This window comes from Fringilla coelebs, assembly GCF_963513975.1.
Source record: "Fringilla coelebs genome assembly, chromosome: Z".
Taxonomy (NCBI): domain Eukaryota; kingdom Metazoa; phylum Chordata; class Aves; order Passeriformes; family Fringillidae; genus Fringilla; species Fringilla coelebs.
Window position 1 is genome coordinate 38,555,020 of NC_140031.1, and position 25,302 is coordinate 38,580,321.

Below are 25,302 nucleotides of genomic sequence, written 5' to 3' on the forward strand. Positions count from 1 at the left end.
GTAGAAATAAGAGAAAACTCCCCCCAAGATAAAATTATATCACTGGGACTGCTCAGTAATTCAAAACAGGGCACTGAGTTGTATTTGCCACCTACAAAGCCAGACCCCACCCTACAAAAGCTGTGAAGTGCAATGGGAAATATTAACTGTCCTTGAGAAGAGAGTTAGCCAGGTCCTATCAGCTGTTAAAAGAATATCAGGCTAAAAAAAGCCTGTATGTCAAGAAGCCTTACCAAATGACACCCACTGTCCAGACTTCTTCCTTTCAGTAAGATTGCTGAAAGCTTGAACACTTACAACATCACCATAATCATGCAGATCACCCAGTCATGCTTTTCACCCATGCATACAACAAAACAGTCTCAGAACAGTACTTGAACTTTTTATTTCTGATCCTCATAAATTAAATAGGCTTCTTTGGTGATACTCTCAGATATCTCTGCTACCATTACTGTATGGTATTGGAGGCAAACATATGCTTTGCCTGGAGAGTATACAAGATAACGCACAGAATTCATTCATTGTTAACCTACAGGTTTCAGAGATGGTCATTACAGCCATGTTTTCCCTGCAAAAATTTTCAGTTCTCAAGTTATTACTATCCTTTATTTACATATTATTTACAGTCTCTTCTCAGCTTGGAACACCAGAGAGACTGTGACTTGCACAGTAGTTTTGGGACACAGATTCAGAACTTTTGTCTGCTTTATCAAACTTAACCACAAAAATTTAGTATCAAAGAAGCACAAGGCTTGTAAGTTAGGCAAAGCATGAGCAAGACAGTGGTAATTCCAATTACATGTGCTGTTTTCAAAGGTAAAATGATGATTAATAAAGAATTTGATAAATCACTGCCATGTTTAACCAGCCCAAACCAGCACATTCCTAGATAATTGTGGAAAAAATAATAAAATTGTTTAAATTTTATTAGCAAAGGCTGAATGACTTGAATTAGCCTTAATAGTATTCTTAAAGTATGTATATTATGGATGTTGTAATTTCCTTTCTTTCAAACATTAAAACATTTCACATTATCACTGCAGATGATGAATCATGGTTTAAGATTTCAACAGTTCCTCTTAATTGATGTTCTTATAATTTTTGAGTAGCTTCAGAAAAATGTTTCCAAACTTGCAACATTTACAAATTACATGCTATATATGTATGTGTGTATATATATATATATATATATATATATATATATATATATATATATGTATGGTTGATTTAGTTAGTTAGTTAGTTAGTTAGTTAGTTAGTTAGTTAGTTAGTTAGTTAGCATGTGCATGTTTTAAAATTATAAACAAGTGTGTTTGTTTTGTGTGTATTGCTTCTTGGTAGATAATGAATATATCATCACACAAGTCTAACTCATGAGACTAAAACCTCTAATACATTGCTAACTTGAGAAAAGTTACCTTTCAAAATTTATAGCTGCTAGTAGTAAGAATTAGAAACAGTTAAGTCATTTATGTCTATAATGTTTATAATAAAGTCTATAATGCATATATTATAGAATGATGTGTTGAGAAGTATGTCTTCTTCTGGAAGCCGCAATGTACACTTTTTGGAAAAAGTATCACAATACTGCTCTTGTGAAAACTGAGATTAGTACATAATCTGAATACCTTTTCAAAAAACTGTTTTCCAGATCATGCTCTTTCACACAATATAATGTTTTGGTTTGCATTTCTTTGGCCTGTGTCATGCCATATCCCCACATAAAATGTTAAATCTTCCTCATATGCAAGTCTACAATTTACTAGGCACATATCAAATTAGGACAAAACCTTATCTTGTGTCCTGTGAAAGAAATGCTGAATTTTGCTCTTAAAATTTGGTGCTTCCAAGATTTTTCCTTAACACCCTGGTGCTGAGATGATGGACTGATTGCCCAGAACAGGCACAAGGTGTGCCAAAGATCCAATGCACACTCCATCAACCTCCCCAAACACAGTCTTACAAGAGTTAACAAAAGGGTTTCCACAAACATTTAATCCAAAATGCCACTTTGAGTTCTAAATGACAACAGCTTTATTTGATAAAAAATATTCATGTATTTCCCTCACTAAAGCTGGCACAGTGTATTTATATGTCACCCATCACCATGATATCTCAAAACTTTTTAAATGTTTTGAAGTAGGAATTCTGTCTTCACTACGCGTACTCTCTTCCTTGCCAAAACACGGAGTAAGAACCTCAACTAGAGTCACAGCTCAGTTCCTAGGGTAGGAAATGTGGTGAACATGCTAAAGAAAGCACAAAAAATGAACTATGGTGGATTTTTAGAAATTAATTCTTAATGGAATCACTTTAATTTGTTGTATTGTCAGTCCAGTTCTGAGATCTTGGTTCCCAGACTCAGTAACCAGACAGCAGTCAAGAAATGGGACACAACTTCGTCACAGTTCTCTGCTAAGTCACTTTAGTCAGTTTCAATCAGTGCCTTCTCAGGCTGGTGTGCATGCTACTTAAATATTGAAATAGTGCTTACTGGCCTGAAAGAGACAGAGAGTTCTACATAAATCTTTCTGTCAGGCTCTCCAGCTTATGTCCTCACCATCCAACCCTGCATAAGCTTTCTTGTAGATTTTTAATCAAATTGTGTGGGAAGCTGAATGTCGTACAACTTCAGATCTGAGCCCTCTATCATATTTACTTTTGGTATTGTCTGAAAAAACTACACAGCCTGCAGCCAAAGATTTGGGTGCATTCCTGTAGCTTCTGACGGATGTGACAGAGCTGCTGATATGCAGGGGCACAGCTAGCAGGAAGGTGGAGGATACCAGCAGAGCTGAGGGGCCAGCAGCTGCATCTTGGACACCCTTTGCACCTCAGTGGCCCCAACCCTGACAGTGGACAGCTGGCTCAGGTAACTAGACCTTGACACCTTTCTATATCTTCTTGCTCAGAAAAGGAAGAATATACTCTGCAAGGTTAAGACATCTCCAGGTAACAAGTGAAACTTATTTTGGCACCAAGCAAGCTATATTCCTAAGGGATGCAATCATATTTCTTTATGACATATATGGGGCTGGACGGGTTACAGTACCACAGGCCATTCCCCGCATTCCCTGCAGCCATTCTCCTCTAGTTGAGTGTCAGAAGCCTTACAGCCTATCTGTCATATTATAAAATATTCTCTAGACACTCATTTGCTTATATTTAGTTTTACCCTCTAGCATTTTTTTTGTGTTCCTGGCCTTTTCTTTCATTTTGCTAGTGGCAAGTCACTATTAAATTATGCATAAGTTTACTTAAATTCTTTGTTTACATTACATTTGGAGATCAAAGAGTGAACAGGAGTTTTTAATGATGATTCAGTCTATTCAACTTCCCCTTGGTGCACCAGCTGGGAGGATTCACAATGAGCCGATCTCTCCATTAAGCATAATGAAACTCAGTCTCAGGAGCAGGAAATAATTTTCTTGTGCTTGTTGAGAACGGTTTTCTGAAGGCAAGACTTTTCAGTCTCTTTCTCCAATATTTAAATGTCACATCTCTCTGTCCATGCCTGTGAGGACAGGCAGTGATTGCGAGGGTTCAACTCAGAAGAAAAGGGGGATGACAGGAAAATCTGAGGGTCCTTTATTTTGCTGCAATAACAGGAGTGCTCCCGAACACAGCCAAACACTTAAGACTATCATGGAACATTCTAGCAACATTCTAACCAATCACAACTGTGATGTAACCCATATTAACATAGTAACTCCCATGATACCCTTGGAACAAACTTTAACCTTCACAAACTTGAAAGAGTGTCCCAACTTAGGGTGTTGCTTTCTGTGGCCTTGGGTTGATCCTGAATATAGCTGGCTTGCTGGCCAGGCCAGGCCACCAGACCTCCACATTTAAAACTATATTAAGATGTGATCAGGCCAAACTTGTATCAAAGCATGAGGCCAAATTAAAACAACCATTATGTGGGGCATTTATCTGCACAGCAGGGTAAGAATTACCGCAGCTGAAATACAGAATGGAGAAAAGAAATAATTTTTTTAGAAAAACACAAGTTAAATTTAATAATCAATTCAATTCAATGATCAAGCTACAGAAAAATATTATATTAACAGCTTTAGCACTATCTAATACTTAAAAGTGATAAGCAGTAGTCACTGAATCCACATAAAATTTGATCCTCAGATCAGGAGTCCATTTTTATCTTTATATTTGCTTCCAAAAAGGTAACTTCATGTGAGAGACATCTCTGGAAACCCAAGTGTTCAAATGCTGTATGTGTCCAGCTAAAATAAAACACAGCATCTGAACTAATTTTAATCCTTTTTTTTTTTCATGATGTTTTTTATTATTTCAAAATGTGCAGCCTGGCAAGGTAGAATTAGTTTTTTCCCTACCTCTCCTGGAGCTTCAAAGGTGTCTCTACAGCTAATTGCTTTACAGGCTTTCACATAACACATTGATTTTGAATATTTCAGAAACCATTTGCAGATAAGTCTCCTTTTATATACTGATAAAGTGGAAGAGTGCCTCCCAACTTCAGCTTCAGAAACAACTAAAGCCAAAAGGGCTTCCTTGAAAGAGGATAAAGCTTAGTTGCAGCAGGGCCATCTGACCACTCTGACCTGTGCAGGCAAATGCACCAGTTCTAATGTCAAGCAGCACACCTGACAACTTAGCTTGGAGAGATGAGCAGAGATAAACCATCAGAAATTCATCAAAGGCAAGTGCATGCTCCTGCACTGGGGAGGAATAACCCCAGGCACCAGCACAGGCTGGGGGCTGACTGGGGAAGAGCTCTGAGGAGGACCTGGGGTTCCTGGTGGACAACAAGCTGTCCATGAGCCCGCAGTGTGCCCTGGGGGCTAAGAAGGCCAATGGTGTCCTGGGGTGCACTGGGAAGAGCAGTGCCAGCAGGGTGAGAGGAGTGATCCTGTCCTTCTACCCAGCCCTGGTGAGGCACATCTGGAGTGCTGTGTCCAGTTCTGGCTCCTCAGGACAAGAGAGACATGGAGCTCCCGAAGAGAGAGGAGAAAAGATCTAGAGTTGCTCCAGGGTCTGGGTAATGTTGCAAGAAAAGGCTGAGGGAGATGGGCCTGTTCAGCCTGTAGAAGAGATGACTGAGATGGAATGTCATCAGATACTCACTGTCTGTGAGTATATGAAGGGAGAGTGGCAAGAGCTGGGTTCTTCTCAGTGGTGCTGAGCAATAAGACAAATGTAGTGGGCAGAAACTGATGCACAACATCAGTTCCTGAACATGAGGAAGAACTTCTTTACTGTACAGGCACTGGAACAGATTGCTTGGAGAGCTGGTGGGATTTCCCTAGCTGGAGATAGTCAAGAATATTCACTTGGATACAATCCTGTGCCATGTGCTCTAGGACGACCCTTCTTGAGCAACTAGTCTGAACTACATGACCTACTGCAGTCCCTTTCAACCTGATTCATTCTGTGATAATCAGTGATACTTTTAGAAGTATTTACTCTTTTTCTTAAATATGTGGCATTTGGGGGAAAAAAACCCCATGACAAAACAAGTCAAGAATTTAGTAGTAAGGACCTGTGTGAAAGCCTTCGAAATAAAATAAAAAAGACTGAGGTATGCAAGTTTATAAGGTTTCAAAGATGTTTCATGCATACCTGCTTTTATACCACCTTGTTCATTGTGCTTTCTTACTCACCCTTTTATTTCCTTTATAAAATTTATATACATTTATAACAGTTTTTACTTACACACCACTGTTACTACTGTGAAGATGTGTGGGAGATCCTTGCTGCCATCACACCATTCCTGCTGCCTCTTTGTTAAACCCTTTCCCTTGATACTAAGTGTGTCTGTTGTTTCTTAACATGATAACTCTCTAAAATACATTATGCCTCTTCCTCTGTGTTGGTAGAGCTTTTAGCTTAACTGGGTTTTAGGCCCTATTATCACAAACAATAATTAACAGTGTAAGGCAAGTCATATGTTCAAAGAAGTTTGAAAGCAGCCAACATCAAGTTTCAAACTATTACCAAAATTTTGCACACTCTTCATCAAATGCATCTTCAATGTCAATTGTCAACTATAGTCTTCAACTGATCTTTAACAGCACAGTTTGCTATGCCAACAAAGTGCCGTACTCACATGTACCATTTATTTTTGCGACTCTAAAGAAGAGCCATATTTTTAACATGGGCTCATATACTATTCCTGAACCGCACAACCGCACAGTGTAATTGAAAAAGAATTTATACTCAAGCTCTAATCTGCTTTGACTTCACGGGATGGAGCATATACTAGTTACAAGATCACATTAATTACAAGATAATGGGCAGAGTAATTAGTATTATCAACTGTGCTAGTTAATGGCAATATTAGTCACCCCAGAATACAATCTTCATGTAGTTTATTTCTTTGTCGTTGGCATCTTGTGATCAATTAAAAGGTGGTTTGTAAATAGAGTTTATTAATTGTGAGCAGTCTAGACACCACTTGTCAGACTGAGTTTTGTTCTCTTCTCAATGTTTCAAGTACTCCTTACATATAGTAACTGCTCCAAATAATTGCCACTGCTATCAGGTTTGGCACCAAAATACTAGTGATTAATTCTTTTTTAAAGTATTCAGCAATTACTTTCAGTATTTTTTATTTTTAGGACTTATCTAGTGACAAAGTATAACTGTTAAAGGTGTTAAATACGAATAGTCTTGAAATATTGGCTGAATAAGCTGTTATAAAAATATCCCTTTATGTAATCTTTAGTTTGGTGAGAGTCACAGTAGTATTTTTACATAAGCTGCTCTTTTTAGTAACAGATAAAATTCATTAATGAATAACAAGCAGGTAACTACTTGGCTTATGTTTAATGTCAAATAAAACAAGCCTCCAATATTCATAAATATCAGGCTATCCATTGCTCACTTGACAAGAGCAATCCACAGTGATTTATTGTAAATGGGAAGGATGATCATAATGTGCCATGCTGTATGGATTTGGACAGATGGTATTTGTCAGAGAACAGCTCTTCTTTCAAGAAATAAGTAGATTTTGGGTAAATATAGAGCAAGAAACAGGTTGGTTTATGGTCATGATGATATTCTGGTTTATTTTCTTTAGACTATAATGGTGCATTTTCTCAGTCCCTAGAAAAGCTGTCATTTTTTCAAGTAGAAGTGATAATAGTCAACAACGATGACAATCCACAGATCTTTAACAAAGTGCAGTTAAATTAAAGAGCTCTGTACATCACTATTACATCACTAGGAAATGTCGACCATATTGTGAACTGAAAACAAAAAAAAACCCTCAAAGGCTGCTGCAGTGCAGCATTTGCTTAAGCCTATGGTTTTCCTGATCAGAAAAGTAGTAGTTTTCTAGTATTTGCAAAATAATGGGTAGTTCCACTGTTTATATCTATACACCTATACATATGTATCTGCATATCTCAGATCTTCTCAAAATAAATTGTTACAATAGTGGTTTTATCTGGATTCAGGATACATACTTAAACCTAACCAAAGTGGCATACTGATGTTAGACTCAGCCTTCCCTTGGTTACTGCAGATAGACCTAGTCAGAAAGTCCTTCTGGAGTACAGGTGATATGGATGCAATCCTCAAACAGAAGACCTTCTACTGGATCTGGCTGTGTCAGAAATATTCTCTGTTATGTTCCTACCAGTGCTAGTATGTTCCAATTACTTTGAAAAGATTGAGATTTCTGGCAGTTTTTGATGCTTTAAAAACCAATTCCATCAGACCTGCTCTAAATAAGTTTGCAATTCACAAGGGCAAGTAGGCATCCAAATGTCATATAGGCTCCTGAGTCCAGTATTTGTGCCCCTACATTTTCTGCTAACAGGCATTTGATACCAAAAGTCAGGAAAAAGAAAAAAAACTCCTTAACACCAGTGCAGCATTAAGAAGCAGGTATTCTCTATTAGCCAGATGCACGAGGGCATACCTCCTCCAGAAATTGTGCATGCTGAGTACTGTTTGTATACTATTCTTTACATATATATTCATTGATTTTCCTGGCATAAACATAATTGATAATGATTTCCCTGAAATCACTGACATATGTTCTTTCCCCTCTGTGCATGTGTCCTTCTGTCCTGGGGGTCTCTTTTGGGGTCCCTGGTGGTCAGAGACCCCAAAGTCATACCTGACTACCTGGTGAACTGGTAAAATTTGGCACAGCAGAGCTGGCTACTTTCCAGTAGTTGTTCCTACAGAATAAGCATTATGTGGTTCCACAGGCCAGTGGTTTTTGAAGAGTAAGCATTGTATTAGCCCACCAGGTGCAAACGATTTTTCATCTGACAACACATTCACAAAACTAAGCCAAATCCTTCTCCTCAGGATGATTTTCAAACTACATTCACAAATTGCCTGCCTAGCATAATTTGTCCAGTGGGGACAGGAAGTCCCTGTAATCCAAGGATAACAGCAATTGCTTGATGGGAGAGAAATTTGTTTGCTATTTTTGCTGGTTAGCAAGGATCTGAATCCAAATTTCCCACCACCCTTGAAAATGCCCTAGTAAATGCAACATGAAGTTCTGGGAGAGACTTATAATTTTTGCTGTCAGTGGTTTTCCATGTGCATAAGTAATTAAATGTTCATGGGGTTGTTTCAGTGCTCAAAATCACTGGAAATGTTTCATGTCTCTTCATTTCACTAGCAGGAGTAACAGAACAACTTCCCACTGAGGTGCATCCTTGGAGCTTGCACCAACCAGCCCTGTCACACAGAATCAGCTAAACAGTGATTAACTGCTCCAAGAGCTTAATCATTCATTGCCAATCTAAATGACTGAATTAAGCGTCTAATCACACATATAAATGCTTTTATTTATGCACTAAGCAGAAGCTACTGGGATTTTGGCTGCCTGCAGATCTGTCACAGTGTGCAAACAAAGTGTGCGTCTCCATGTGGATACTTCAATGTGCCCACCAGAGCTGGTACAAATGACTGGGCAATCCCGACACTGAACATCACCAGCAGCGACTGCACCAGTACAGTTCCTGCTCTGCCCCCCATCCCCCACACCCAGGGATAGAGAAATTCACAGAATCATAAAATAGTTAGGGTTGCCAGGGGCCTCTGGAAATGATCCACTCCTTCCCCCCCACCGAGGCAGGGTCACCTACAGCAGATTAAACAGGAATACGTACATGTGGATTTTGAGTATTTCCAGAGAGGGAAACCCTTTATCTCCTGCACAGCCTGTTCCAGTGTTCTGCAACCTTCAATTACAAGAAATTCTTCCTTATGTTGAAGTGAAATTTTTTATGTTTATGGCCACTGTTGCCACTGTTTATGACCTCTTCCTGTTGCTCCTTGTCTCTCTTTTACTGAGGAGCCCAGAACTGGACACAGCACTCCAGATACGGCCGCACGAGGGCCGAGTAGAGAGCACCACCTCCCTCAACCTTCAACACTCTTCCCAATGCCCCCCAGGATACCCTTGGCCCTCCTGGCCACAGGGGCACTGCCGGCTGATGGGCAACTTGTCATCCACCACATCAGCCTCTAGCTGGGGAGGCAAGGCCAGCTCTGCTGACAGCAGCCGTGTTACACTCGGCGGCCCGCAGCAGGGCCGCCGAAGGCCGCGGCGGTGGCGGGGCGGGCCCGGGCGGATGAGCTCATCCGCGGGCGCCGCGGCCGCGCCGTAGGGGCGGGGAGGTGAAGCCGGCGCGGCGCCGGGCGCGGGTGGGTGGCGGCAGCGACGGCAGCAGCAGCTCGGGCGGCTGGCGGGGCCGGGCAGGGGACGGCGTGTCCCTGTGTGTCCCCGCACATCCCCCGGGAGCCGGCGCGCAGGCGGGGCAGTGGCCGCCGCTGTAAGTGTTCCTTCCTTGTCCGTCGCTCCCCGTCCCTGTGCTTCCGGCCGGGTGCCGCCGCGCTCGGCTGGACCGGCCGGCCTGGCTGCCCCCCGCTCCGCCACGCCTCGTGCGAGGGAGGCGCTGCTGGAAGTGACAAGATTTTCCGTCCCTGCCTTTCCGTACAAACTAAATGGCTGCGCCCAGAGCGTAGGGAGCAGTGGAGGAGGCGGAATGCGAAGCAGTAGGGAGCGTGCGGCCGGCGATCGCTGCTGTCCCTTTTCACGCAGCTTGGGTCGATGCCTTCTTGTGGGCTGCTGGTGTCCTGAAAGAACTTTAAACGTGGATGTGTTCGACTCTCTCAAATCTCTTACACTCATTGTCCTCTTTGCAGTCGAAACATACAGGTGAAACTCCTATCTTGATAAATGGTGGCGTGTAATTCATCTGAGGATATCAGCTTAGTTGTATGTTAGGTCCTTTACTTAGGATAATGATTGGATTGTAGAGATCTAGTTAAATGGCTGAGATGGATTGCCAATGTCAACATTGGAAAGACTTATTCTGATTCCAGCCTTAAAGATTTAGTTCTTTGACATTGTAGGTATTTATTAACAGTGGCTGCATTAAATTGAAGACAATCATTCTGTTTCAGTGCAGATTTCATTTGGGTGATTCCTATATATGAATATCATCAGACATGCATGCTCCGTGTCCTGACAGTTAGTCACACACAACCTTTCCTTGTGCATTTTGAGTGGAAATAAAATCCAGGGTTGTTCCTCTTTAATGCTCTTCAGCATCTGTATAGAATCTCTCTCTTTGAAGGGACCATTGAAGATTTTCTAGTCCCTGATCAAGCAGAGTTACGTATAGCAAATTGCCCAGGCCCATGTCCACCTTGAAATCATTTTGTAAAATAAAACTGGAAAATTCTGTCCTTACACAAGTCATGGGGTTAGTTTTATTTTTGTGCGGTTGTTTTGTTTTTTAATTTTGGGTGGGTTATTGATAAAGTAATGGTAAATTTTGGGAGAGAAAATTGTAAAACACATATTTAGTCTCTCTCTTTCAGTATTAGGTCATTACTATAATACAAATAATTTTTAATGGAGTAAAGGTGGGTTAAGGGTAATAGCAGGATACTCATCCTAGCTCCTTTGCCAGTTGTAAGTTATGCTTCTTTTTCAGTCTTGGGTGTTTTTCTTTGGGAATTATTATATTGGAGCAGGAGGGGTCTTTTTTTTTTTTTTTTTTTTGTTATTTTTCTTATTTTAGCTGGAAGATGGAGTTTTCTCTCTTGGCTTGTCATTTCAGCTCATAGAAATCAATTTCTCTTACTGCTAACTTGCTGCTGTCGTTGGTAAAGAAGGTCTTCCATTATACTCATTTTTCCTGTCGTTTTCAGACTTAAAAGGAGACTTTTGGAATGGTACCAATTGTTTTATCAAGGGATATCAGTGATTTAATTAATTTTCACATCAAGGCCTCATTACAAACTGCTCTGTTTTTCTTGTGACGCAGAGTGAGGTCTTCGGTGTATTACTTTATAGTAGTTTAACATGAGCAAATGTTTCTGTTAGTTTGTTTAAGCCTTACTTTCATCTATAGAATCCATTCTTGACTTAAAAAGATCTCTTAGGTATTTTTCTTATGTGTGTGTAGGGAAAAAAAAGTTTGTAATTACCAAAAAAGGTGTTCCTTGGAATGTAAAGAGTAAAATTATGTTGATGCTGGTGGTCAAAACTGAGTTCTTAATAAGATCCTAGTGTCTTATATTGCGTGGAAAATGTATAAACCTGGATTTGGAAGGAGCTCCCTTGAAAACAGTTTAAACAGCAATAGTTATAAACCTTTTCTAATTATCAAAGACAATGTTTATCCAAAAGGCACTTTTTTTTTTTCATTTTAAAGTTTCTTTAAATGTTAAATAGAGAGCATTATAGCCTTAATTCTAACACCTGCTTGTTGAAAGCAATTGAATTAACTTTTTTGTACAGATGAAGAAAATCATGCTTGGCTAAAGGTGAAGAGAGTCCAAATGTGACTTTATTTTCCTTGTAGAAAAAGGTGGTGTTTAAATGTGTCTGAATATTGGCCAGTGGCATGTAGGGAGAGTATGTGTCACTGAAATTCTTCTACACCTTTTGAAGAATACTGTGAATGCGTAACACAATCAAGTGCTCTGTGCTTCAGAGATCCTTCTTTGTGGATCAGGATATTAGCTTACATTACCACCTCAGGTGCACCTGCCAGGCTGTGTGCTTGAGTGGATGTGCATGGAAATAGCTATCTCTGCTGACTGTTGATCTAAGCAGATGATTCTGGCAGGATCTTCAAACAGGCATCTTAACATAAATTGGTAGGGTTCTTCTGACCGTCCTTAGTTTGCTAGAAAACTAAATTTGTGTACATTTCTATGGAGTTACTTAAATGGACTGTTATTTCAGGGAATGAGTTTGTGTGAGGTGTGAAAAACAGAAAAGCTGAGATAGAAATGGGTATCGTCTTAGGGATTGATGCCTGCTACTTGTGTCAGCATTTGTGTGTTACTTTGTGTGACTCTGATTTTGCACAATAAAAAACAGTGGTATGGTTTGTAAGGCGTTAACCATTTTATGTATTCAAATATTTGCAACAACTCCATGTTGGGAGTTTTCCAGGGCTTAATAGATATCAACTACAGAGCTGTAGCTGCTCAGATTGCTTGGAGACTTGATCTTCTATTGTATGGCCCTCTTTTCATTCTTTTTTGCTTTCTAAGATTTTAGAAATGCATGAAAAACGACAGCTGCAGTTGTGCCCTGAAACAAAATGTATTTTGTGTATGCTTCATGTTTGGCGTATGCCTTCATGCCAAGATGCAGGACTGTCTTAGGCAGCTGTGTTTTGTGTCTGCCTCTCACAGTCGTGTAAAGCATGACAATGTCACATGTAAGACAGTCCTTCACTGGCTGGTGTAGCAGGAGTGCAGTGAAATTAGGCATGTGCTTGGAAAGGGAGTAGATAATTCAGTACATTCTTGATAGTGTGTTTCTAGCTCCTGACACTATAATATGAAGTCATCTCTAATACCCACGCATCTTCTGTTTTTCAAGGTGGCTTTGTTTGGGTTTTTTTTTAAAGTCTGTAAGCCTTTCACTTGCTTCCACATAGTAGTGCCTCTGATGGACATTTCAGCAAGTTGAGAGGCTTTTCTAATTTTCTTATCTGGATTATTACTGTTAGAGTGGCGTAGACTGGAGTAGTTAGCTATTAGCAATTAAAATAACAGCTCCTTGGATTAATGAAATATCAATATCAGTTATCATTATTGATCACTCTAGTTTTTAATGCGCTGTTTACAAATTTAACTAGACTCCTTTGTATAACAGTTCTCCTCCTCCCCTTTCTGGTTCACCATTTGAAATGGGTATTCTGTGTAGTTCAGCTGTCCCTGGAGTTTTTTTTCCGTCAACTTTCACTGGACAGAACTATATTTCGAGGTTCTTCTCTATCTCTTTATTTCCTTTTTGCTTTTAACTGTAAAACCTGAGGCTATGAGTTATAGTGTATTGCCTATCAAAAAGAAACTTCTTTCCCCCACCCATAGACATTTTTAGGAAGTTTAATCTTGTCTACTTTGCAGCTGTGTTTTATGTTGCCTGGAAACTTTTTTTCTCATATTTGCTTTCAGAGACCTGTGTTTCTAATTCAGGCTCATGCTTTTTGTATTGAGTGGAAAACAATGTTATACAAATAAAATTCCCCAAAGGATCACATCTCTTCTGTTTCCCATTCTTCATGTCTTTTATGCAATTCTATTATGTGCTGCTGATCAAGATTGACTCTATTAAGGTTGGCCACCATCTGCTGTTATTGTTTATTCTTTTGTGAACATCTGTCTTCCTAAATATTAAAACAAAACCAAATAATCAGCTTTCCCTGTAATTTTATTACTTTTTTTTACTTACAAAATATATTTATAAAGTACATTTAATAAGAAAGATCCATTGAATTTGAGGTCTATCTTTAAAATATACTAGTAATTTTTTACATCCCTTTGTGTGAAAGAAGTATGACATGAAACACTGTTTATGAAATGATCATCAGGACTTTGTAGCAGCATTGCAATTTTTATTTATTTTTATTTCCATGACTGGGTTTCAGCTAGTGAACCTCTTTTTCTAAAGGTGAAATGCATTAATTGCACAGAAATGAAAACCAGATACTCATGGGTGAAATATAGCAAAAAATATTACAGAAGACAATGTTGAATAAGAGATGTATTTCAAAAAAAGATGTCAAAAAAATGTATCTTTTCTGTGATGGCAGTACCTTGATATATGTGTAAGGTAGTGAACAACTTGTCATACCAAATTCAAAGAATATTTCTCAGAATAGCATATTTATGAAGCAGTAGTAAAGGATGTACTGTTTGCATGCACAAAGCTCAGATATGCACAGAGAACTTTCAAGGTGTACAACAGGGGGTTTGCTTCAGAAGGTGAAGTAATGTGTTTCCTGTATTATATCAACACCATAGTAAGAATTTGTTCTCTTAACCTATTAAGGAAAAATGAAAAGAAATGCAGAATAAATGGCAAATGCTAGACTGAATTAGTTATATGACTGTACACTGTTTGGGAGTTAAGTTTTTTACACTCCATCTCAGTCTGTACTTAAGTTGTCACAAAAAATGTTGGAAATAATTCTTCCTTTGTAGGAAAGAATCCTTCATTTGTTTACCTAGGCTTGACTTGCAAATTTGTATAGCATTGCAGCTCCTGTTGATTCTGCCTAGAATTTTGATAGGCTGTATTTTAGTACCAGCAGTAGTAATCGTGTTGGAGGGATAATAATACTGTGATTTATTTACAATTTTTGGGAAGACTTGATTGAGGAAAAAACACCATGAAGTTATATTATTCAAATTCAGTTGGAAGCAAATGGTAAATGAAATCATTATTTACAGCCTGTTCAGCTAAGCCCCCCAAATTATCACGTATTTATGAAAAGACATCACAGTCTATGCAAAGAAGAGAATGGGGTTTACATGTTTGATAGTTGCACAGCTACGTTTTTCCTTCTCACCAGTCCCTAGTATCTGTCATTACAACTTCTTTCTTCTTTCTTCCGTGAGTGCACATATACTTTCTCTGTATATCATGTCAGTGGTTTAGTCATGTTGGACCAATGAGGGACAGTCTATGAATAGATGCTAAATTTCAAACAGAGGATCAGTATGTTGTTTTACAACATCATTGAACTAGCATTACTGATTGAAAGCAACTATACAGACACCTAGACTTAAAACATATATATATATATATTATTTTGTCCTGTTCAGTTATGTGTTCTGAGAATGCTCCTTTAAAAATTTTGTGAAAATGTTCATTACCTTTTTCACTCTGATATTATGTTCTGCTGTACTTTTTATCCTCTTTTGCTGAAGTGCATCCTTCCTTTACCATTTTTTTGCTTGCATTTTTATTCACTTGGCTTTATTTCACGTTTGCTTTACTGTGATTCCTGTGTTATTTGTTTCCTTGCTACAGAGGTTGTGTGCATGGTCATTCAGTGCCCTGATCTTTTACTTTTTTCTTGATAATAAAAGGCTGTCTATTTAAGTGTCCACTGTCTATTTCAGCATCCAAGTAAAGAGTTCATTCTTGTATTTTCTTCTGGAATAAAACTGATAATTTCCCAATATTTGATAAACCAACCAGAGCCCAAAGGAGAAGTAGATAGCCATCTTATGTGGGACACAACCATTTATCCATGCATTTGAATGTCATAAAATTAGCGGTGCTGTTCATGACAATGACAGAGAACGCTGTTTCCTGGGAGTATATTTTGGTATTCTTATACTTAAAATTGTATATTTCTGTTCTTATTCTTTATTTTCTCATTCCCTTTTCATTTAGTGTTTCAGTTCAGTAACAAAAAAAAGCAGCTCTACAGAATAGAAAAACCAATCAATTTTTGCACTTTTAGAAAATTAGCTCAGTGTAATGCCTTGCAGTGCATGGAGGATAGTTGTATTTGCAAGACAAGCAAAAAACCCTAAGCTGTTTTGTCTCCATGCTCCTCTAGGGAGAGGCTGCCTACACCTGCTGTACACACCCAGTCAGGACCTGGGGTATAGCAGGTTATTTTCTCTAATTGCCTTTTCCTAAGGTTGGCCTCGCCTCCCTACAATTGTGTGCATAGGATAGTACTCACATTTTATAAAAGGTGTCTGTGTTATATTATAAATATTTACAAATTAAAAATATGTTTGTGCAAAACAGTTTGAATGTTAGTTAAGTGTTGGGGTTTTCCCCTCCAAGTCACTTTATTTCTTTATCACCAATAATTACTTGATGTGCTAGCAGTCATGAGGTTTTAGTAGCAAGAGAAAATCCAGGTAACGTCAGGTTCAGTCCACAGCATTACACACAGACATCACAGATGCATTGCTCATGTTGCCTGAATTTACTGAGCTGTTTCAGTGGAAGGACATTCTGATGTGAGCTTGTTGCCTGGGTATGTTTGCAGAAGTACTGAAAGATTGTTAAAAATTCAAAGGACGGTTTTTCTCAGCTTGCCATCAAAGACAGCCCTGAAAGAGCTAGAAAGCCACTGAGGTAGGGGGATACATGCCATGTTTTTGTGCTTTGTGTGAAACTAGTTGAGAGAACTATGTGGGCAGTTTCTTGCCCTGAGCTTTTCACATAATGATAGTAGCTTGATAGCATGCCCTGGATTCCTACAAAAAAGATACTGCAAGTCTTTGGGGAGTCTGAGTTCCCCTCTGTACTAACTTTATAAAAATTGGCTTTGGATGGTGAAGTCTGTGATGAAGTATAAAACTGTGGAATAGATTATGCATGTCACAATGGAAGTATCTGTTCTCTTAAGGCACTTAGAAGCAGGCCTGGCTGCCTATCATGGTGAGTGTCACTGAAATGCCCGGGAGAGAACTGTCTGTATTTCATCCTCTGATATCTATTCCTTATCTAGAAAGCAAACAGAAAGGACTTAAGTGGGCTAAAAGTGCTTAACTTTGGCAAATGGTCATATCAAAACAGAGAATGCATGTCAGTTCAACTTTGTGATGAACTTCTGCCAATTGTTGCAACAAATGTTGGTGCATTTTAGTATTTTGGTGCCTTTATAGGTATTTACTTATTTTCCAGTGGAAGGACTTTTTTGTTTTCTGTAAGGCACTATTCTGAGTTATTATTGTGAGTTTCCAGCTACAAAAATGTAATTATATATCTCAGGTATTTAAGATTTTAAAAATCTTCATGAGCAATCTCAAAGGAATACTGGGAATGCACTCCTTGTAAATTGGCTTATTTTCATGTAAGAGATGATATGAGAGTGGTAGTAATGTGGAAAGTATATTAATCTGTGGACAAGCAGTGTATATAGGAATTTATTACTCTAAACATGTAAGACCTATGAGGTGATTTAGACTTACTCTTGTTATTTAAAATCACAGCAGAAATATATCACTATCTTTTGATAGTTTTGGTTGTTTCTATTGGTTTATCAAAGATGTCTAGAAATACTTTCAGTTGAGTTCTTCTCTGAAAGAACAGCTCAAATGAAAGTATTTGAGTTCTTATCTGAATTAGAGTTCTTATCTGAAATATACAGCCACTGGTCCTTGACAGCAAATCTTGAAGCAAGCAACTGCCGTTCTAGCCTGATGCCATTGTGTCACCCTTTAGCAGTGCTATTGTAATGAAGGCAGCTGGACTTTAAATAGGTTTAGAATCAGTGCATTTCAGAAGTGGTTGTGAGATGATTTGCTTTCTTTTTTTTTTTTTTTCTTTTTAGAGTGCAAGAAGTGGATAAACTACAATTTCAATATTGTAATCCTATTCCAAATTATTTTTAGCACATATTCTCCTTCTGGAATCGTCATATGTCAGAATTGTCCAAGGCTTTTCAAAACAGTTGCCCAATAGGTGAACATGGAGACACAGCTAGACCCCATGAAGGATGATTTGCCTTTAATGGCAAACACTGGCTACATGCTTGTAAAGCACTATGTGTTGGACTTGGATGTGGATTTCAAAAGTAAAGTTATTGAAGGTAGCATAGTTTTGTTCTTTGAGACTGGGAGCCAGTACAGGAAAACCAGCAGTGCTGGCAAAGAATGCTGCCAGTCACAGTTTGATGAAACCTGTAAAATGAGGGCATCTGAACCCTGCCACATTCCTGTGATGAATGTTAGTACCTGTTCATCTAAAACGGAATGTAACGATTTTGCTGTCAGTGGTAAAGAAGAGGAAGCTACTTCTGATGAAAATAGTAACCATAGCAACAATGAACAGGCTTCTGGGATTTCTAGTTCAAAGGACTGCTGTGACATAGAGGATCATGGAAACAAGGATTTTCTGCTGATATTGGATTGCTGTGATTTATCTGTGCTAAAGGTTGAAGAGGTAGATGTTGCTGCTGTGTCAGGCATTGAAAAATTTACAAGGTCTGCCAAGCTAACTGGTGTTTCAAAGGAGCTGGAAAATCTCAGGAATCGGATTGTACATGAACTTGTGACTTTACCTGCAGATTGCTGGAAGGAGCAGCTACACTATTTTACTCACTGTAGCCAGGCACCTGGCTGTGGGGAGCTTCTGTTTAGTACTGGCACCTGGAGCTTGGAGATAAGGAAAACAGGAATTCAGACTCCAGTGGACTTTCCTCATGCAATAAGAATATGGTACAAAACCAAGCCAGAGGGAAGATCTGTTACATGGACTACAGACCAGAGTGGCAGGTATGTAACTGCTGAAAGCTTTGAATGCATTAAATTCAAATACGTGTGAGAATGGAGAATCATATAATTGCTGAGCAACTGTGAAGATAATGAAAACTGTGCCACAGTTTTCATTTCATCCTTGGTTTGAATCCTTTTGCTGTCCTGTAGAAGAACAGACAATCCCTCTGCTCATGAAACCCTAATGGACTTGAAGATCACAGGCCTGTTTTAGTGATTGTGTTTGCTCTTTTTGAGTGGGAGTAAATAACTTGTGTGTATTTCAATAAGTGTGTGCAGGGAATGGGGAATTATCATTTAGGGAAAGGAAAGGTACGAATGACAGGTTACTTTGTGCTCTTTTTCCTTCCTGTCTTACACGGCATAAAGTTCAATATACATAAGATTTAATGGAATTACTTCAAAACTAGTCCTTTATCAATACTGTAATCAGCTTAGAAATACAGTCCTTTTCTGTTTAGTCTCTCATAATCAGCTTTCAAAATCTTCTTCATCTATAATGTTAAGAACACTGATGATAGCAAATTAACTGCAAACTGAAAGAAGAATTGGGATTATATCTAGTGTTAGTGAAAAGGACATGGTATTGTACTGAAATCTTCAATATAAGCCGTTTATAGAAGGGAAACTACAACCTACTCTTGACTTCTACAACTGTAATTGTTTTATTGGAATGTGGAAAGGTGGATTTTAATGGCTGTTATTTCTTTCTAATGTCTAAAAAGCAGGAACAAAGTTGGAAGATAAGGAGCAAATGTGACCTAATTGAATACTTGCTTTTCTTTTCCAGTCAAAAGATAAATGTTATCTTTTATTTCAGTTACATTCATATAAATGAAGTCTTTTCACTAGTGTCTGTGTTGGTGAGGAAAAATGAGGCCTTTTGATTGTATTTGGGGTGGTTAGGGAATTCTGCTACTAATCTGTAAGCACCGTCAAGTCCAGAAATGTCTCAGTTGTGTTCATTATTTCTTTCCCTTCTTTTCCTCACTCCCTGAGGAGTTATTTTTGGTATGAGTTCAGGAAATTTAACTTGATATAGTACCCTTATATCTGAAAATTCTGAATTTTGACTGTGTGTGAAGGTAGAGCAATTGCCCACGAACACATGTCTGTGTCCACCTGCCCAACTAACTAATGTTAGCAACACTCAGCTGGTATAGACTCCTCCTCTCTGTGGTTTGAGCATTTGAATGTTTCTTTTAAGCATCTAAATCATGAACAGTTTTACCTCTTTATAACCCCTTCACTGCAGAGCATTGTTTTTACTTTAGTGACATTTCATGGCAATTGTACACTAATGGATGGAATTTTATGGATCAGCAGTGGAGCAGAAAAAGCAGGCTTGACATGGATCCAGCAGTTTGATGGTATAAAATAGTACAAACTGATTTATTATCAGGCCTTTGTAGGGTATTCCAAAAACTAATGCCTGTCAGAAAATAAGTTTTCATAGCATAGTCATTAAAATCTTTCTTGGTATCCTTTTAAAATCAAATTCTGTATGTGATGAGCTCATAAACATAGTGGTAAATCTCATATTGCCATAGGAGGATTCTTCAAATTGTTCCAAATTTGGAACAAACTGGTGCTTTTTTTTTTTCAGATGTCAAATCATTTGCTAAAGGAGTCTATATGGTGGTTCCAACCCTGAAGAAAAGTAAATAACAAAGTATGCACATTGTGTAACCACTTCCAATGTTTCCTGTAATTTAACACTAGTACAATGTTTTGAAATTTAGCCTATGCACAATTTTATCAAGAGCTCCATTTTTTTTGTTTTAAAGAATGATGTATTATAATACACAAATAACACCAGCTGAAACAAAGCTTGTGGGATGAGTTTAGGTGAGATCAGATATATGTGTACAAACATGTTATCACAGTAGGACACACTTCTGTTTTTGGTAGAGGAACTGAACAGATAGAATTTCAGAATTTTCCTGTCCAAGCTTTTGGGACCAAACAAAAAAGGCAATGACAGAGCTGACTTGTGCTAATGGAAAGAGGAAAGGAGGGAAAGTATAAAGGAACGACCAGGACACCTACCAAAATACACTTGATGAAAGGGACACTTTTGACCTCTCTAAACTTGGATGCTGGTTCCTTGCATCACTGGTATGATGACATGAGTGTGTGTACAGCTGGGTCATCAGGCATATTAGGGAGCTAATCTAATTGAAAGTAAGTAGAGCAGGGAAGAGAGTAGAAGGGAGTAAGATATGTTTGGAAAATACTGCTGAGGTTAGTTTCGAAAGTAGAGGTATTTACTACAAATTGTAAAATGTGTTATGAAAATAGATGTTTGGTTTTTTAATGGTGTGAAAATTGTTCTGTGCTCTTGGAAGCTGGAAATGCAGGAAGGGAATAAAGAATTTGGTTTTCTTCATAGGCAAGGTTTGGTAGAATAAGATAGTCCAGAGCCCTGGTAGGTCACAGACCAAACCCTAAGAGGCTCTCCTCAAATGTGAGGAATCTCTACTGTTATTTTGTTTAATTTTGTTCCCAGTAATGGGAACATGGGAATATAAATGTTTGACAAATTAATGGAGTATTTTGAAGTTCATTGGATTATTCATGTGCTATGCAATGAATTCTAAAGACTGACAAATTATATGAATAGAATGGAAAAGTAAAACAAACAAACAACAAAAAACCCCACAAAAAACCCCAAAAAGCACAAACGAACAAAAATCAAAAAAACCAAAGCAAAACCTAACAAAAAAAGTAGGCAAACCTTGAGTACAAAATAAATGGATTTGACATTCCTGAAATGTGGAAGGCAACAAACTAATATTTGTAAAAAATATAAATTCTATCCTCTGAATTAGTTGCTGTAACTAAAAGTAAGACATAGGTACCCATGAGAAACATGGGTATTATTGGCTGGGGGTTTTTTTCAACAGTAAAATGTAAACAAGAATACCTGCTCTGGTGGAATCTGATCACAGTCACTGGAACCTTGCAGATACGTAAATTGATAAGGCAGAGTGAAAAGGTTCTTGTGATTTAGATGCCAGAAAGTCCTGCTGCTTCAACAGTGTAATTTAGAGTAAAGAATAGTTGCAAGCAGCAGTGCTTTTACAGGGATTGGCCTTGTAGATCACCTTTGTGAGGGGTGCCCTCTCACATCCTTAGAGACAACCCTTGCAGAAATAGGGAATGTAATTTTTCAAACACAGGAAGGGGGTACAGTTTCTGAGGTGAGCTTTTCCCTTGATAAAGCCTCAGACATTAGGCGAAGCAGGTTGACATGGGTGAGCCTTAGAATATGTTTCAGGTGTTTGATGGTAGGCATCTCAAGGCCTGCGTATTCCTGTTCAGAGAACAGATCATCAACTGAACATTTATTATTAGCTTGAAGATCGTGTTAATTCATTATTATAGTGGATAGGCTTACATGGGAGAGGGAGGTCTGCCAAGAGCTGGTTGGAACTGATTTTGTTGAGTTGTAAAGTTATGTGGACTACTGATGAGTTACAATTGCATGAATCAGATTTTCATCAGAGAGATTACTGAACAACAGACAGTCTCTAGTCTCCTCTTGGGGCAAAACCAAACATAACCACAACTAGTACTGATTTCTGCAGTAGTCTGGATGGCTGTTCATTTGGGAAAATTTACCCATTTTTCTCTTGGTCTTCCTTTTAGTCAGGATAGCTGATTCAGAGGAGATAATTTAAAAGTTTTTACAAATATTTTTTTCTTGCCTTCTACATTTCCAGGAATATCAAATCCATTCATTTTGTACTCAGGGTTTGCCTATTTTTTTTATTTATTTGTATTCTTTGTTTACTTGTCATAAAGTTGTCCAGAGGAGTGGCCAGAAATGTCACACTTGTATTTTGTGAATGTTTTGTGGATGCTTGTTCTTCCAGTGTGACAAATAACTAGATAAATATACTGAGTTTTCCACTTATCTTTCTTTTGCTGCATGATGTTTCCTTAACTCTTGAAGCCTATCATGGCAAAGATTATGGTTGGCATAAATATTACATAAGTAGATGATTTGAGTATTACAAGATCATTAAAAGTTAAAGACTGGGGTGGAAGGGATAGGTAGTAGAAAGAGGAAAGGAGCTGTGAAGATTCTTGCTAGGAGGGGTAGAGATAAATGATTAAAAAAGGGCAAATACTGCTATCAATTGACAAAAGCAGTCTAAACCTAATTATTTGTCTTTGCTATTCTATCATGTGCTTAGATTAGCTGGTTTTTTTTTCTGGATCAAATGAAGAAACTGATTGATACCAGGATAAGAATTATATTTCTGGTCCTCTTATGTGCTGAAATTGTGCTGCCTGACCCCAAACAAAGACAGTTGTCAGCTGCAGAGGATATCCTAAAGTAACATTGCACAATTACCAATGCTATAAAAAGAAATTACCACTGTAAAAGAAGTATAACAAATACCTGATTAAAGGCTTACATAATTGTTCCTTTGATAGTTTCCTTTTAAAATTTAGAACCTGTTTATGTAATCATTATTTTTTAGCAGATTGACATAATTGGGTATATTTAGGAAAATAATGAAGTTAAATATATCTGGTCAAAAATTGTAATAAAATGGGTGAGGAGTGGAAAGAAGTCCTACTTCTGAAGAACAGATTATGTACTTGACCAGTCTTCCTCCACTTATCTAACTCATTTTCTACTTGGGCTTTTATGGTAGAGACTTGTGACCTTCCTGTGTGTGTATATTTTAGAATTAAAATGTCTTAGGGAAAAAAGAGCTACTGGACTAGGAGGCTTAGAACTAAGCCTGTAGGAGCAGCTTAAGTGCTAGCACTAAGCATATCTGAGTTCTCTGAGTTTCATCTTCCCCATCTGCAAAGTGGTGTTGACATTATCTGTAAAATACCGTATGGTCTGCAGGTAAATGTGCTCTCTGAGAGCAGGTGACAAATGTTCTTGGTAGCATCTATTATCTGTAATGTTTATATTGTATTTGACACAGCGTTGTAACATTTAGTTTAGCACTGTTCTGCTAGCCAGTTTTCTCTGTCCCTGTACAGATTTTGAAGATCCCCTATACTGCTCCTAAGTGTGGGTTGTACTGATGGCGCCTGGCAAAAAGCCTTCACCTGGCAAATCATTAGGAAAATGTGTGTAGCAGTAGTCACTAATCCCACCTTTCCTTTTTCCTTTCCATGCCTTCCCAGCACGTATGTGTTTTAGGGTAAATAATAATCTCAGTTGACTAACGTTACTAGGAGGAAGCAGGTCTTCCTGGAAGGTGAATCTTCTTTTTCCTGTGCACTCACTGCCATGGACTCTGTTTTTACAGGAGAAAAGACAATTATTCTATGTATATCAGATAGCTTACAGATTCAGTTTTAGGAGTTTAATTCTAAGTAAATTAAAAATCTGTGCAGATTAGTGGTCTGTTGCATTTTAGCTGTACATTGTGTTTTACTGTTTAAGAAATAACCACTTGGCTTTCTTTCCACCGCAGTTACCTGAACTTGACTCGATGTCTAGGTCCTACTCTATTCACTCTGGTACATGATGGGGCAAGTTAGACCATTTTCTTTTCCTGCTTGTGTGCATTAACAATGAGGCTTACTCAAACTGCAGCTTTCATCTCTGTTTTGCTGGAAGATCAACTGGCCTGCATTAGTTAAGACACAGTAATTTAAACGTGCCAAGACAGCTCTGGATTCAATAGCAGAGATAGCAATGACAAGAGGATAAAAATATCTTTGGAATATATTTAATCTGTGACTGTCAGTATTTTCAGCTTCTTTCTCTCTGTATAGTTTGAAGTTGGCTTTAGAGAAGGAATAATTTGAAAGGAAAAGCAGTTTGGAGGGAAGTAAATAAAAGGCTAAGATCTTAGCCATTGCAAAATCAGTTTTGCTCTAACAATTTGTCTCCTACTTTCTGAAGTGTTTTGGTAACTTTTCAACTCAAGTAATAAAAGATACTGATCAAAATTTTTTTTTAGCTTCAGGCGTTCACAAAATAATGTATTTTGCTCCCATAATATTTCGCTTTAAATATCGTAGGTTTTAAAAAGTTCAGTGTAGTGAAGTGATGATTTCAGGACTTTTGCTTTTTACGGAAGAAACCTATTGACTATGAATTTATATCATTTGTATTTAAATAATTTATAATTGAAAAATTAGCTTTCTTTTTTTCCTTAAGTAGTGTCGTTATGCACACTATAGGAATTTAGATAATACTGCAAAATGGAACAAAATAAGTAAACCAAGAATCATTAAGTCTATCCACCAGCAATAGCAAGTTAGAAGGAGCCAATGAAAGGCCTTGTTACCTTTAGCTACCCAGCTGTAGCTAAATGGTTAATAAGAAATTTACTGTCATGAAATATTGCAGCTGAAATTAGAAAGAGAGAGGTTCAGCTGGGGAGAGGTTTAGAGTAACTGCAAAAGGAGCAGTACTGCAAGGAAGATTGCTATGTAAGAAGCAAGAAGGAGGCCGAAGGTAACAGGACAGAAATTAATTTTTCTTCTTATATGCCCTGTGGCTGAAATTCCCAAAGACAGGTGAGCTAGGATGCATTACCTTTAAGATTAAATGTAAAAATGCCAGGATTTATTGAGGCTTGGACTAAGGAAGACTCAAAACTAAATCTACTGCTGCTTTTGCATGAGCCTCCAGGTTGCAAATTCAGGAGACTGGATTCATGATACTGAAAGCACTAGTGGAATGATAGCAGGGAGGTGTCCCAGATGTTGGTGAAGCCCTGCATTGGCATCATCAGAAGATACTAAGAAGCCTTCTTTGACCTTATGGGTTAAACTGGAAGCTATTGCATGAGGCTG

The 25,302-nt window shown here is 38.2% G+C and overlaps 1 protein-coding gene across 6 annotated transcripts in view; it reads left to right on the top strand.

The window, feature by feature from the left end:
• The first annotated feature begins 9,664 nt into the window (after positions 1–9,664).
• The window catches only part of AOPEP (aminopeptidase O (putative)), a 184,957-nt gene continuing 169,319 nt past the window's right edge, over positions 9,665–25,302 (top strand). For 4 of the 6 annotated variants that reach the window (XM_084225973.1, XM_084225975.1, XM_084225976.1 and 1 more), the window contains exons 1-2: positions 9,665–9,785; positions 17,574–18,516. In XM_084225973.1, coding sequence (XP_084082099.1) covers positions 17,711–18,516 — 806 coding nt within the window. In that variant the 5' untranslated portion in view covers positions 9,665–9,785; positions 17,574–17,710. Of the gene's footprint in view, positions 9,786–10,040; positions 10,172–17,573; positions 18,517–25,302 lie in introns of those variants that run through there. The other 2 variants (XM_084225974.1, XM_084225978.1) reach the window with 2 other exon arrangements.